This window comes from Gasterosteus aculeatus, chromosome 8 (genome assembly GCF_964276395.1).
Source record: "Gasterosteus aculeatus chromosome 8, fGasAcu3.hap1.1, whole genome shotgun sequence".
Classification (NCBI taxonomy): Eukaryota; Metazoa; Chordata; class Actinopteri; order Perciformes; family Gasterosteidae; genus Gasterosteus; species Gasterosteus aculeatus.
Window position 1 is genome coordinate 10,725,029 of NC_135695.1, and position 16,628 is coordinate 10,741,656.

General features: G+C 43.9%; 1 protein-coding gene across 2 annotated transcripts in view; it reads left to right on the forward strand.

Moving 5' to 3' along the window:
• The window catches only part of ror1 (receptor tyrosine kinase-like orphan receptor 1), a 97,567-nt gene that overhangs the window by 76,509 nt on the left and 4,430 nt on the right, over positions 1-16,628 (forward strand). For both annotated transcript variants that reach the window (XM_040184731.2, XM_040184732.2), the window contains 5 exons: positions 8,225-8,352; positions 9,551-9,868; positions 10,313-10,558; positions 10,748-10,962; positions 16,330-16,509. In XM_040184731.2, coding sequence (XP_040040665.2) covers positions 8,225-8,352; positions 9,551-9,868; positions 10,313-10,558; positions 10,748-10,962; positions 16,330-16,509 — 1,087 coding nt within the window. The remainder of the gene's footprint in view (positions 1-8,224; positions 8,353-9,550; positions 9,869-10,312; positions 10,559-10,747; positions 10,963-16,329; positions 16,510-16,628) is intronic.

Below are 16,628 nucleotides of genomic sequence, written 5' to 3' on the forward strand. Positions count from 1 at the left end.
ACGACTTTCATGCACAACTCATTATGAACGAGGCTCTCACACTCCGCTTGGACAGGACCCACTTCCTGTTTCCTGTTTCCCAGAATCCCCTGTGTCTGTCTGTTGGTGATGCTGTTGGCAGGTCTGGTCAAGGTCAGGCCTGGTAAGAAGGTGTGTGTGTGTGTGTGTGTGTGTGTGTGTGTGTGTGTGTGTGTGTGTGTGAATCACATTTTCTCCCTCAGGGTTACAAGGCCTAGATGGGGGTTTGTGGGGTTTCCCTGAACTTTGCCCTTTACCTCCCATGAACACACATATGCACACACTCCTGCACAGAAAAAAAAAACATTTATGGAGACAAGTACGCTCTGAAAGTGTTCTTTCTTTGCCCTCAGTCGTGGTGTTGGAGTGTGTGAGAGAAACAGAGGGAAGCACAGTGTACCTGGAGTATTTCACGGTATAAAAAGAGGCTTTTGTTTGCAGTTGGGACTTTATAACTTGAGCCATAGGGGATATATTACACTTTGTAGAGCTTAACAGGATCAATGCAGTTTGATGTTGTGTTGATAAAGAAAGACCTTCACGCTGAAGTGTGTTTATCAATCAGTGTTTGTTAAATCTGCTGGCTTCTTAATTCCATGCAAACAGTTTCACTGCAGACTTGTGTTAAAAACCATTTAAAATACAAATGAATTCAATAGCAATGACAGTCCAGTACAATGAACTTCAGTTAAACTAAACATATTTAACAGAACAGTTTCAAGTCAACAACAAATTGAATTCAATCATTAAATCACCCTCAGAATTTCCCACAAATTTTTGTAATGCATTTCCAATCCAATAGCAACAGAAGAACCTACGCTTAACTAGTTCTGTTTAGTTCAACTGTACGGAGGCATCTTAAAGAAGTCAGATGATGATCGAGTTGTACTTCTTTCGACAGGAGAATGCACCGTAGCCTCAATCTACTCAAGTTAAAAGTTCTTATCACAAGCATCCTCAACAAGTAAATAAGGTGTTTTTTCTCAGCCAAACAAATACCTGACCAGTATCGTATAATGATAATGACGGGATATATGATATGTTTTTCATTCCATCCCTGTTTTACTTATTTTTTTCCTTTCAATCAATTTGCAGTAGTTTTTTTTACCAACTCGGAGGAAACTCTCGGAAAGAGGCTTATATAAACACACAGAGGAGCGGATGTAGCAGAAACACATACGTGGAACGTGTTGTAAATATGGGTGACAACCCTGAGCATGTAGGTCAGACCTTTTAAAGCGACTGAATAATGTGCTGGCTAGTTCCATTTGTTTTTAAGACTGCAGGAACCTGTAAATTATCTTTTTATTGGAAGATCCGGAGCCATGCCGTCTCTCCCGTGTTTGGGAAAGCAGGAATATTTAGTGTGTTCCATCACATGTCTGTTGTGCCACACATTCCTTTAGCCCGCCTCGTTTGCGTCGGCCTCATTAACCAATGTCCTTTCTTATTTTTGACAAAATGCCTCAATGTCAGACGCAGGTTTTTGTGTGCAGGCAGCGAGGGCAATAATTGCAGCGATACATAAAGCAAAGGAACGGGCTCTCCAGTGAAGGAAAACCCTCGGAAGTCTTTCTGGTATAATGATTATCATGTCAATGGAACATTTACACAACCATTATTTATGAGCTCCATTGTGCGAAAGTGTTTTTCCTTTCCCCGCAATACATGGCTTTAGTGATTCTTAATCGCTCTCATCAAGGATTGTTCCTCTTTCCCCAGAAGCCGCGCCGGCGTTCAAACGTGTATATTCTTGTTCCTTAAACACCGTCAGTAGCCAGTCAGCCAAAACATGTGTCCTCCTGTCCTTTTCAAGTGTCTGCCTTTGTGTGTTCGGATTGGGATCTGTGATCTAGGATGCAATAAGTCATGAATCATGCAGGAAAGTGTGTGTGTGTGTGTGTGTGTGTGTGTGTGTGTGTGTGTGTGTGTGTGTGTGTGTGTGTGTGTGTGTGTGTGTGTGTGTGTGTGTGTGTGTGTGTGTTGGCGGTTAGTAGCTTCGCTCTCGGCTATCTCCTTGTCATGTTCTTTCTTTAGTGCTTTCTGAGCTTTTCCTGTTATTATTATTTCCACACAGACTTTTTGAGGATGCCTGGAGTCAAATAAAGGAATGCTAACAAGAAAACCAAGAGGGTGATTTGCACAGCCACTCCTGCAGGCAGAAAACAACTTTTATAATTAACTTTAAATGAAAATAGAGCATGAGCCGTTGTACTTGCATGACTCCTTCGTCGATGCTAAAAATGAAAACTATTTTTCTTATTGATGAGAGCTTCATGGACTCGATTAAGCAATGTGGACTTAATAGTGTTATTTCAGTCATACACGCAGATGCTGCATTGTTCTACAGCAGTTAAACCTAATGCCTTAATCTCCTAACTATTTCCAGTCCTCAGTCTCATTATTGTCCTTAATTATCTCTCAACCTCTTTCTCACAATTCCTCTCTCAAACTAAATTCGTCTCTCCCTCTCCTCTACGGACCGACTTTAACCTTCCCCTTCCTGTTTTTTGCTAGACCTTCGCCGACTGTGTCTTGTTCTCATGGACTTCTCGTGGGTCAGTTATTAGTCAAACTACATCTTCCCAGCCTCCTCCTCTAATTCACCTCCCTGGTAATGGATTTTGCTGCGTAAACTCTGTGCTCTATTTTCTTTGTGTGTGTGTGTGGGGGTCTGTCTAAACACCACTGGGTTTATGTTGGGCTTGAGGAGACGCATCGCCCTCCTATACCTCTAATTGACAGGCTGATTGACACCTCCACTCCCCAAACCCTCCCCCTACTTGGACTTATAATGCCTCACAGTCTTGAAGTCAAGGAAGTGACTTCATGGGGTTAGAAGCATTGTGAGGAGTGACTGGTGCAGGGTCCGTCCCCACGTGTTGAGTCACCGTGGATGTGTTAACCCTTTAGTTAAAGCTCTTTAGTATCACCTGCAGCAGGGAAAGACTAAACAAAGCAAATACTGCAGGACCAGCATTAACTGTGTAGCTGGGACGTATGCGTCCAATCTTCATTTAGTCAAACGTGAAATCCCAGCTAATAAATGTTTACTTTCTACCTCAAGTCAAAAGTATTTAATCCAACCTTGATCTTGTTTGAAATAAACACAAGAGCTGCATTTGAAGCATCTGCAGGGATGGCCGCCGTGGCGGTAGGGGACTGGTGTCACTGTGGCGACTGCACGTGAAGGCGCCTCTGTCGAGGCTCTGCGTTTGCCTTTCAAGTGTGTGCAGGTGTGCATTCTTTGTAGGTTAAGTTGTCAAACTATTTGTGCAGCATATGAAATGGATATTAGGTAACTTTCCACAGCAGCAGAAGTAGTGCCGCTGTGTTATTAAGAGCTGTGGAGTGTCTCAGCACATGATAATCCTAATTGCATCGCCTCACTAAAGCGTTACTTCCCCACAAATGCGTTTTTGTAAACGTTTCCACTCTGTGCGTCCACTAAACACTAACAATAACACCGTGTCAAATGCAGCCTCTCACTGTATTAGTGTTTAGGTCACTGATACTCATGGAGAAATAACTTGAGCAAAATAAACACACCAGTGCAGCCCCTCGCTTCAACCTGAACTACGGCCAAAAAGCACAATAACAGGAAAACGGACAAGTCCAAGAAGCCAAAAGGAGGAAAACATGTCTTCAAAATGGGAAGAAAAACCTACCAAGTGAAATGCGGCCTTGATGTCCACTCCACACCATCTCTTATGTCTCTTATTTCCCTTCCTCCTCTATCGGTAGACGCTCTGGATCCCTTCGTCGTCCTCGCTGACAGAAGCCTCTATTGTTGCAGCCAGTGAGCAGTAGTAACACGAGGACCCGTGAGGGCTCGTGCTTTCTCCGCTGTGTCCTCCAGCAGCCCCTGGTTGTCCTCCCTTGCTTTTCCTTCCCAGTGTGGTCACGGACCGCCGGCAGCCACAGACCCCAGGCAACCTCAGCCTCTGGTGGCCATTTTGGCTGCCTGTCAGTGAGGGATCACTATACACTGCAACCACACATGCATTCTGCAATTCTCATGTAATACTTGAGCTCCAGTGTGTATGAACGGACACCAGAGTCCCAACGTTTCAATCACCGGCCTACAGTTATTGTTGGCAGTGGCAGGATGTCTGTATATATTTTACCAGCATTGCACCCATAAAGCTACAGAAGACAAAAAACTGTTGTCAATTTACTAATATAACTAACAATATACTAATTATATTTACATCACATCTAGGAGATGGAAACACTCATACATTTTAGACACACACATTTTAGATGGCTAATTTCCATTCAGTCGCCCTTAACCAGAGAAAACAGCATATATTGGGACATTAATGAGCACACAACATAATCAATATCACCCACAAAGGTTTAGTTAAGGAGATTCAACCTGCCTGATTAATAGTTACCGCCAATTGCCAAATTCTCACCCCGCGTCATGGAAGTTTCAAAACTCAACCCAGTTCATATCTGAGTGTGTTCAAACAACAAGCTGAGGGGCATCCCCGATCGGGCTCCGACAGCTGTGGCTTCATGCTGCAAGCCGCTCGTCTCCTCTTCACTCAGCACCCACAGCGGCGCCTGCAAACACAAACCCCGACATCCAAGATGTCATCGTGCACCGCCCCTCTGCCTCCTCACACTCAAATCCACTCCTTTCTGTTTCCCCTCCAACAAAGAGCATTGGATTTCACGTCCCCTTAAACCCCCAAAACTCAACACAAACCCGTCATCCCGGCCCACAGCTTCCTGATAAGAGATACCCAAGTTTACACGCCGTTCCATAAACGTAAAAGAAATCAGTATGAACACAACAATTAAGTTAATTTACTCTTGAATACAGAACAGAGCCTTTACTGCAGCAGTAACGTTCCACATTTTTAAAGGCAATGAGTTTGAATATTTAGCAAATAGTATGTAGCATTGGTTTCTGCAATGCTCAACAGTCTGCATTGCATATACAGAATCTTCCTTTAGATCATTCTATCTTATTCTAAATTATTGTCAAATGATGTTGTTCTTCCAGCGGTGGGATTTGTATGGATGAGAAAGATCACACACGGACAATGAGGAATGAAGTGATGATGTTTTTTGCTCTGGTGTCAACAAACACATATGCTTATCAATACTATATAAAAATTAGTATTTGTACTTTTTAATGTGCATACAGTTTTCATTGTGAGTTCTGAGGTGTACTGCTAAATCACTTAAATATACTGTATACTTTCGTGCTTGCAGATGTATTGCAAACTTTTAAAAAATATTTCATGTATCTACCATTTTCAACGAGCACCCAAAGTCAAAGGAATGTCTTTTATAATTTGTCAGTTTATAAATGTTGCCTGCCTTGTCTTTCTTACTTGTCAACAAATCGGAAGACTGGAGTTTAAAGTTTCCCATAAAAGCCATTTGTATTTAACTTTTTCTCTGCTGATTACTTGCACATCTTTTTATCTCTCATCTCTTAAGAAACAGCCGGCATTGAAGGAGTCTTCAGCACTGAAGCTCCATTCTGTCTCAAACTGCACTGGCGCCCTACCAGGTGTGAATGTTTGCATCGATGAATCAGGGCGGTACTGGATAAAGCGCATGGCTGTTTAACAAGCTCTTCCCTGAATAAATAATGAGCTTAGCAAATATCTAATTGGACAATAAATCAATACCTTGTTACTTTCTGTTAGGATCTGGATTATATATTTAACTCTTGTAGTAAACTATTAAAAAACATTACACAGACGGCCCGTGGCGTTGGTGTGTAAAAGAAAAGGCCTGAACAGCCATCCGCTGTTTACACAAATAGCAACCGCACATGGCTCTCCCTGCCTGGGACAAGCTTACACACACAAACACAGCGGAGCAAATGCATACACAAAGACGAAACTCTGGAAAGGATTTACAGAAGAAATCTCAGATGTCTCACGGAGATTAGGTTATAGTAGATGTGGCTTCGCGAGACATCAAGCCGTTGCCGCTGCCCTGGACGGGATGCAGACATTTCACTACGCCTTTCAGACACGGCTCTCAATTCAAGTCGAGTCTTTCGAGCGGAAGAAAATGAAAATATAGAAAGCAGTCGGGGGCGATTTTGGATTTGGGCTGAGTCGTTTCCGTAAAGGCCGTTCTGACTGCAGTTGTAATTTGCTCCGCAGGATCCGGCTGCGTTGTGGCGGAGCGTCTGCACTCCCTTGTCATTTACTTGTCTGTGTGTGGCTTGATGTTTGTGTGGATGTGTGCGTCCACCATCCACTGTGACGCACAACCAAACTAACCTCCCGGCTGCCTGGACGCACTCCAGCCCTCACTTTTGTTTTCTCTCTCTGTGTGTGTGTTTTCTTAAACGCTCTACACAACCTTTTCCCATCCTTGTTCGTTACATTCAAACTAGTTGCAGTCCGATCAATCATCAACCCGTCAAATCATTCGACCAGTCTTTTTGCAGTGACGCCGTTTGTTTTGTTACAAGAGTCCCCTCGTACAGCTTTAATGCCAGACATGATTTGTTACCTAAAGAGAGGAAGCTCCTCGTCAAAGGGAAATATGCAGTTTGTGGCTTTATGAAGGGGTGCTAAGCCGTCTGCAGGCCCACCGCAACATGAACTCATTATTTCTGATTTCCACTTTTTAGTAGGAAATTACAGACTGCAACAATAAACCTGTAATAAATTGTAAATGTAATTTTACCATATCTCCATGGAATCAGCAGTATGCAAACCACTGCTGTGTGTGTGTGTGAGCATGCATGCGCGTGTGTGTCAACGTCTGGAAAGCCCATTTAGATCTGTGCAAATGGGGGTAGAGAGAGAGATCTGACCTTGGCCCTTCAGTCACTTAACACTCCTCATAGAAAGGGAACCTGATGACCCTGTACTCACACCAAACCTACACACCTATGGCATTACGAAGCCGCGTGTGTGTGTGTGTGTGTGTGTGTGTGTGTGTGTGTGTGTGCATGCAGTTGTTTTAAGTCGCATCTTTAAAGTGTTTTCCTTTAGCTTTTAATGTGTGTGGTGCAATTGGAACGTTTCACATGCCGTCTCGTCCCCCTACATGACTCATCAACAAGGGCAGCAGACACGGTTGGATGATAGTGAAGCTTTAGGCGTCAAGGCGCCGTGTTTTACGGTTGTACGCAGGAAAATGGACCTGTGTCTTCATGAATCCCATGGCAGTAAGATTTAGAAAACGTCCCAATTTTTCCTAAATGGTAATTTATTTTGTTGTCATTCTAGACTATTCGATGTTTTAAATGCATCGCCAGTCTGGTCAGTAACAAAGTGATTCTGTTCTGTTCATCACTCGAGCAGTAGTGTCTGGATATGTACTTTCAATCAGTCAGTAGCTACAATGTGCTGTGTTTGTGTGTGTGTGTGTGTGTGTGTGTGTGTGTGTGGGTGTGTGTGTGTGTGTGTGTATGCACGGAGGCATCCTGCACTCTGCCATAGCTTGTGGTTATGTCTGGTCTTTAAGTCCCCATATGGCACAAATCAAAGCACATGACACTGTGATCTCACACTAAACGAATCGCCTGCTCGTCGGCGTGTGGAGTGACTGTGTGACTGTGTGCGTATCAGTGTGTGTATGAAATGAGAGAGGTGAGAGGTGGAGGGCAAAACAAGACACTGGGGGCGATAAGTGTATTTAAAGAGAAGGTAAAGATGAAGGCATCAGGAGTCACTTTTAAAGAAAAAATTGTGAATGTCAACCTCTCTCTCTCTCTCTTTTTCTCCCTCCACATGTGTTTCAGATTAGAGCTCATGATGACATCTCTCTGCCATAAACAGAAATAAAGTCAAACATTAATTCCTAATACGGTTTACATCTGTGCTGTGAATGGGGATGTTTCTGTGTGTGTGTGTGTGTGTGTGTGTGTGTGTGTGTGTGTGTGTGTGTGTGTGTGTGTGTGTGTGTTTCAGATCTCAGCCTTTGAGTTGAATATGATTTATCTTTAGCCAAGCAAACGGAGACCTCTGTCTTGGTTTAGATCCAACAACAAGAAACAGCCTCCTCTGTCCACTTAAGTGCAACAACTTGGTTTTGTGCAAGATTCAAACCTAGACTGCCCTCTAGTGGAGATTGTGTGTATTACAGCATATTTGGGAACGTTTTAACTCTGCAAAAGCCCGCTTCCTCTTTCAGGCATATCTGTTTGTATTTGACCCGTTGAGATATCTATAAGCAATCTATGAATTGATCCACAATGTGTTTCTGAATGTCTCAGGGAGGATTTTGATGAAGAAGGGTTCTGCCAGCCGTACAGAGGAATAGCGTGCGCCCGCTTCATTGGGAACCGCAGCATCTTCGTCGACTCGTTTCAGATGCAGGGAGAGATCGAGACCCAGATTACAGGTGAGAAACAGGAAACACAAGATTGTTTTAACACTTTGAACTGAAAATGTTATTTTGGTTTCATGAGAATCTCAAGAAATATCTAAATATATTTGTACCTTCACAGTAGATGGCATTCATTCATAAACACATTTTCTGCTATTTCTTCTGCTTATTAAGACGTTTTTCATATCAATACATCCAGCCACAAACATACATATACTTCTACAGTGAATGCTAAAAGATCAGCAAAGCCTTGCAAACGTTTTGAAGGATAAAACGATTAAAATGTGTAATACACTGGATCTCGTGCAACCTCCTGCGAACGGCGTCTATTTAGGATGATGAACATTGATGAATGCTGCGCGCTGTAGAAGGAAAACAGGACGTCGCTGATGGCGTTCAGAGGAAGTTCTGCAGGGTCACGACTCTGCGTGGAGCCTAAATGGCTCACATACTACTGTGCTTTTTTTGTTTAGTGTGTTCGTGTGCAAATGTCGGTTTGATCTGTACGTTGTTGATCAAATCCGTCAAGCTGTCAGAGTCTCCAATCAACAGTTCGGGGGTGGAAGGGCGTTCCTGAACTCTAATTTAAAACATCAAGGTCGAGAGATAATTAAGATTAATTATACCACAGGGTTGTTATGAGCCCACTATGGGGCGGTTAATCATACCTTTTGTACGAACATCAACATTCGGTCGCTATTCACCATCTTGAATTGAACTTTTACTGATCTTCTTTTTTGCCAAGCAACGTGTGCTGGAGGAGCGTTTGGATAACTGCCAAATTCAGTTATCCACTTTTTATTCGCTTGTCTTCTCCTTCACCCCCCCCTTCTGCCCCCCACCCCCCTACAAAGCTGCTTTACTGAAAAGCATGTGTTTGCAATAACTGCACAGTGTAACTATGAATCATACATTTACAGCTACAGCTTTCTTTGTCAGTCTCCCTCTTTGATCCTTCCTGTGTGTAGACGCTTTGCAGTTGGATGCAATGTGAACGTAGGAATGCTTTTAAGCATGCTTTTTAGCTTTTTATGATTACAACGAAAAAAGAGAACCCAAGGAATGTGTAAATCATTCATATTTTTGAATATGAATGATTTGACTGGGGTCTTTCAACTTTTAAAAAACAACTCCAATCTTTATGGAAGAAACATGGCACCAAACTGCGTTGTTTAAGTGAATAAATTTGAATTCTGTCTCCCTCCCCGTACAGCGGCGTTCACCATGATCGGGTCATCCAACCACTTATCTGATCGTTGCTCCCAGTTTGCCATCCCGTCCCTCTGCCACTTTGCCTTCCCCACCTGCGACCGGAGCTCTGGAAGCGACAGGCCTCGCGACCTGTGCAAGGACGAGTGCGAGATCCTGGAGAACGACCTGTGCAAGACGGAGTACATCATCGCCCGCTCAAACCCCCTCATCCTGAAGAGGCTGAAGCTGCCCAACTGTGAGGACCTGGCCGCCTTCGACAGCCCGGAGGCCGCCAACTGCCTGAGAATCGGCATCCCCATGGCCGAGCCCATAAACAAGAGTGAGACACCTGCAGCTGCTGGTTGCATGACTTGTTACTTCTGTGACTGTAGCTTAGTGATTTAATGTGAGCATATGTTATATATAAACATATCATAACATATGCTCATATACAAGAAACCACTTTATGGTGTGGTTGAACAATTGCAGCCAATTAATATTTTCATTGTTGATTAATTTGCAGTAAAAGCAAAAAGTAAAAGACTTCCCACAGCAAAGAGATGCATTCAAATCATCTTTCATTCAGTCAGTCATATTTTTTCTGACAAACTGTCCAAATGCAAAAGATATTTAAATTACTCTCATCTGTGATAAAGGAAAGCAGCAAATCTGTATATTTGTTAAACGGAAACCTACTAATGTTTGGCTGTTTTACTTTTTTTTTACTTTTACAATTACTCAAATTATTGCCCGGTAAACAAAAGGTGTTTGTCCTCTCCTTTAGATCACAAGTGTTTCAACAACAGCGGGACGGACTACAGAGGGACGGTCAGCGTGACCAAGTCGGGCCGTCAGTGTCAGCCGTGGAACTCTCAGTACCCGCACAGTCACACCTACCTGGCCATCCGCTACGCCGAGCTGAACGGCGGACACTCGTACTGCCGCAACCCCGGGAACAAACTCGAGGCGCCCTGGTGCTTCACGCTGGACGAGGGCGTCCGCATGGAGATCTGTGACATACCCGTCTGTGGTAAGACACTAATTATAAAATGCCTTAGAGTAACCAAGATCCCTTAATCAGAAAAAAGATTTCAACAATTAATCAATCCAAATTGTATAACCGCTTCATCTCTATTATGCATTTTTATTACACGGTGATGTCAAGTCTAGCGATGGGCGTAATATCTGTTATGATTCCTCTCCCCGTCTGTCCCTGTAGACCATAAAGAGAAGTCTGGCGGCAGCAACATGGAGATCCTGTACATCCTGGTCCCCAGTGTGGCCATCCCGTTGGCCATCGCCTTGCTCTTCTTCTTCATCTGCGTGTGCCGCAACAACCAGAAGTCCCCGAGACCTCCTGCGCCGCGCCAGCCCAAACCGGTCCGGGGACAAAACGTTGAGATGTCCATGCTCACCACGGCATACAAGCCCAAGGTAGATTAACCGCTGCACAGGCCGCTGTGGGTTGTGCGCTACTTCCTGTCCCCAGTTTAGTTAGTTGTGTAAACCCTGTGGACCAGTGGAGACGTCGCCGTAGAATATTTTGCATTGCACATCATACCACTGAAAAGTTAGTTCTCCACCCGTCTCTCATCCACTGCCACATATCAGTCGGTTAAACTTGAGTCGTCTCATCTTCATCATCTCACTTCCCTGTCAGCATTCACCTGCTAGAACACACATAACTCTTTCAGATCAGTGCTCTTTGGCTGCGTTTTTCGTTTTAAGTCGTGAGAGCTGACAGAAGGAGTCAAAACACTGGCACAGCTCGTCCGTGTGCCAACCGGGATATGTCTGAGCATGCGGGGGTGAGACAGACGGAGAGAGAGACAGAGAGAGAGAACTACCTGTCTCGGGCGGAGGCTCAGATCTCGATCTGCAGAGCTCTGCAGGTCCAGGAATGTCTGGCTGTCGCTCTCTTCCTCTGTATAGTTTTCTCTCACTATCTCTTTTCTTTTTTCCACATCCCTCCCTCTCACTACATCCATCTCTCTTTTGTTGCTCCATTTCTGTCTCTCCCTCCATATCTTTTCCCCCCTTCACCCCCTCTCTCTGTCACAGGACCTCTTTGTAGTGCAGCTTGTGGAGCTCCTGCTCTGCCAGACAACACGTAGCTCACATTAGGATGCGTATCACATTTCTCATTCGTGCCACGTCTGTTTATCTTTTTCCACATCGCTTTTTTGTGTAGGTGAGGTTGGTGGGATGGGGATTATCTAGACAGCGTGTCTGTGTGGAGCTGAGCTGAGGCTCAAGGTGATGTGTATAATATTACCATCCGCAGAATGACACAAACGCGTCAGAAGCCATTAAGATAAAAAATATTTTATTTTTATGCTATGGAACTAGTGTTTGGCTCTGTCTCCTCTCTGTGTTTTTGTGACGGCCATATATTTGCAAAACGTTGTGGTTACGTTTTAGAGTGACAACCATGCACTTATGGAGTTATACAGTGAATTTGAATTGGTCCTCAGAAAACAAGGACCTGAAATACGGCCCGCATGTATCAGATTGCATCTGTTTTAGGAATTAAAAAGCAACATTTTTTTCCAGCACATGCAACCGATGTGGTAGCTTAATACGATCATATACGATCATTTGGGTAAATGAGGACTGATTTACATCTTCTTAAAACCTTTTTGATGAGTGTCAAAAACTCAAATCATACAGGGTTGGTACCCTTCACAGGGAGAACCCTAACCCTTCCAGATTTGATAGGAAGGTCGTAGAAAGATGAGACTAAGTGAAACGTGATTCTCTCGGGCTCCTGGGCTCAAAAGTGCTATTATTTCAACTTCTGGAATTTCTTTAAATTCTTTCTTAAAGAGCTTTCATTTTAACGGCATTGAATTTGTCTCTTTTGTCTGCAAATTTTGATATAAATTTCATCAAGATTGCTCACCATGCAATATTTTTTCATCCACCAGGTGGCGCAATATTGAATAGATGGGAATGTGGAAGGGCCTTCCAATTTCTCATCTATTCCATTAATTTCTTTAAACTGCATTACAACAATTTCAACGTTACAATTCTCAATATGTTATGCTCTTTCCAATGGTCAAATCTGAGGCTCTACAAATTTTAGCTGTTGAAATACCTTCAATTCAATACCTTGAGTGACAGAGCAACGTCCAAACTTCAATTTTCTATTGAAATCTACATCAAAAAAGTCTTTGAAATATGAAAAAAAGAATGTTCTTCTAACCCCTCATCACCCATGGAGGAACTTGATTCCACATTTTGATTCCACATTTTGATTCCACATTTTGAATGACTGATGGCCGAAATGTGGAATCACTTTCCAGCCTGATATCTCAGTAGTACAATGACCTAGCTAGACTTGTTGGATTCATACATCTCCAGGCTTTTAGGTCGTGGCGGAATCAGCCTGATACCTGCACCAGATGCAAAATACTTATGCCCGTAACTTCTCGATTTGCGACAAGAATTTGAGGTCCTGTGCCACGGCAGTCAATGGCAGGCCAGTAGCCATGTAGAGGCCCCTTGTTGGATTGTTGGATTCATACGATTCCAGGCTTTCAGCTCGTGGTGGAATAGTGTCTTAAACCATCTTGGTTGTTGAAATATGACCCGATGAACTGATTCCACATTTTGGAATCACCTTCCAGCCTGCAGTACAATGACCTAGATGGACATTGAACACCTTGTTGGATTCATACATTTCCAGGCTTTCAGCTTGTGGTGGAATCAGCCGGATACCTCAAACGGTCTCTGAAATATGACCAGGTAATAATAATAATATTCAGTGCATTAGTGTCTGTGGTGTAATACAGAGTACAGATCACAACTCAAAGCAAGAGGTAGAGTCAAAAAGGAACATTTATGAACAATTAACAATAATGTCTCTGTAAAACTTGAACAAAAAAGAAATCAATCAATCATTGATTCATTGTTCGGCGCTGGCCCTGGAGCCAGCTCGACAGGGTCTGCTTCCTTGTTCGGCGCTGGCGCTCGAGCCAGTTCAACAGGGGCTTGGAGAGGCTGGGCTGCTTTTAGAGGCTGGGAGGCAGTGTCCTTGTTCGCGTACTACTGCACAATCTGTACCCCAAGCTTTTTGACCACCACCCTACACCTCTTCGTCTCACTCTCAGGGTCAAAGAGCAACCTTCTTTTTGAGGTCTTTTGCACTTCAGACGTAGTCATCTCCTCCTCAGAGGGAGATGACTCATGGTCATCATAAGTGGGCTCTTCCTTTGAGGTACTGGTGTTGCTGGTGCCGCCCTCTTCCTCTTGCTCAGCCTCGCAGCCCAGAGCGCTCTTCAGGGCTTTGAACCTCAGCATCCGACTCATGAACATATCGTCTCTGTCAGGCAGAGCGACGTCGAACCTTTCCGCTGTGTCCGGGTCATGGCACATGGTCTTGGCGACCTTCCGCCGTTCCATTTCGGAAAGGTATTTGCTGGCCTGGAAACCCGGACAAAGAAGTTTTTGCAACAGTTTGAAATGAAAACAGTCCTTTGGGCAACTGTGTCTAAACAGGCTTAATAAACGCTCCCAAAATTGAGGATTCCTAATTCCAAATTCTGATCTATAGCCACAATCCAACTTATATTAAGTTCTTACTTGAGTGGAGACGCTGCTCCGGATTCGGTTAAAGGTGATGCCGCCCTTCCTTCCGGCATCCCTCCACGCCAGACTCAGGACGTTAACTGGCTTGTCAATCCGCTTTCCCACCACCGTGTGGAGAACATGCTCCCCAGGCCGGCTTTGGTTACAGCAGCAACCTTTGGCCAAGAACTCCATCCAGGAGTACTCCTGTGTATTCAGCTTTTGCATTGACTTCTCAAGCGGCTGATTTGAGCTCTCTTTGGCCTTTTCTGCTCTGGAGCCAATTTTGATGAAATTTTCAAAAGTGATTTTGCCCCCTCTGCATCACATATGTTGTAGTGCTCCCCCAGGGCTGTCGGGAACAGTTGGTCCCCTGCGTCCCAGAGTAATCCACCTGTAAACGTAAAAGGTCAAAATGTCAGATTCCATTCAGGCCTACAGATTAAACCAAAGTCATCCATCACTGAGCTAAATCTGGAAGTCAATAGATGGCAATTTGCAATCAGTTTAGGCCCCCAGTTCTCCACAACGATGCGACGCGAACAGCTCATTGTAAGGCCACTGTGTCAGGAGGTTAAGAGCAACGAGATTGCGTTTGTGTCGTCGAGCCTGAGCAAACTTTGGCGTCCCGGGGCGATTCTGAAAACGTCTCTCCTTTCGCTGTACGGCTGAGGGAAAAAATTATCATCTCCCAGTGACTAGTAAAGGGAGTCCATTTGGACACTTCAGCGACTTAGGACCCATTCTGGCTGAATGCTGGGCTCGCACTGGCAAAGGGAGTATGTCTGACACATAACAATGGTAATGGATGAGTCTTTGGAATGATGGTGTCAAAATCTGGAATCTCAGGATGCCTGTCTCAAATTTTTGACACACGACAAAATCTGGAATTAGCTCATTTGTGGTCTCGGTCTCGGCCAACCCTAAATTACAACTGACTTGGAATTCTGGAATTTGGACTTGGAATTATCAATTTTTTTCACCCAGAATTCCAACTTCCAGATTCCCACACGTTGTTTAGTCAATGGGGAAAATTTTGGAATTATGGAATATCGTGTTTCGCCATTCATTGTCTATGTGAAAACCCTCCCCCTAACCCTTCTTATCTACAAGGTTGTTTTGGGGTTAGGCTACAAGCCAGCGGGCTTTGATGCCGGGTCACCCAAAGGCCATCGCCCCTGACAATCCCTTTAGACACACACAAACATACGCACAGAGAGAACTGCGGTGATGTGAGGAGGATCTGAGGGTTTGGGTGTGGGGAGGAAAGAGCGGGTGAAACAGACCGGTAACTAAAAACATCTGTGCTTCTCATAACATCAGTAACTCACACACACACACACACACACACACCCACCACCCCCCTCAGAGCTCATACAGGACTGTGTGTTGCTCTTCTGCTCACTGAGGAATTTCATTATCCATCTCATGGGTCCTGGAATTTGAAAATCTGCCAACATCGCCTCACCTTTTATCTTTTAGTACAGCTCCGCGCGCACACACATACACTTATACTGTAACTCTCTCTCTCTCTCTCTCTCTGAAACAACCATACGAAATGAGGTGAATAACTTTCTGCGCACACACACATAATAATAATGCTAATGGACATGATTTTTTTTTTCATATTATCTCGACTGTGGTTTTCTATACATGATTTTTTTATTTAGATACAAGATGCTCATTCTAAGGGAAAACACAACAATTCTTTCTTTTGAAGGATTATACACCAATGCAAAACATAACACAGAAGAGGAAAATATTCTTTGTTCACCTCCAGTCTTCTGTTTATCCCTCATAGTAAGAATAAAACACCAAAATGAATCCCACTCGCAAAGACAGACAAACATTTTCTGTATTTTCTGCAGGCGACTCTACAGTTTAACTCTAGTCTACTAAAAGCTGCTAACCGCTAAATCAGCTAAATTTAAGTAATTTTCCCACATTGCTCTCTCAAGCCTTGACGGGGGTCATTAGGAGCTGATGTAATGGCTTCAGTATGATTAAGACCATTATCAACTCTCTGGGCCATACTTTTATTTATTTGTTTAACTCAAACACATATTTGTTGCATTAGGCAGTTGGCCTGCATCCATTTAGCATCCCCGATGTAAACTCCATGTCAACATCTCACGTTCCCTTTCAAGGATAATGGTGAGGAAAGCAATGATCTAATTTGTTGTGTCACAGCTCTCTTCTGACCCACCGATCTCACTCCTCTTCTCTCCGCAGAGTAAAGCCAAAGAGCTTCCCCTGTCGGCTGTGCGTTTCATGGAGGAGCTTGGAGAGTGCACTTTAGGGAAGATCTACAAGGGTCACCTGTATCTGCCGGGCATGGACCAGGCACAGCTCGTGGCCATAAAGACCCTGAAGGATATTTCCAATCCACAACAGTGGGTCGACTTCCAGCAGGTACAGAAGAGATTCCTCCCTCCGAAGCTGAAAAAAGCAGAAACTTTGATGAATGTGTATTGTTGGTGGGACACAGTTGTGAAAATCCTCCACGTGTAACATCTGCAGAACCTCTAAAA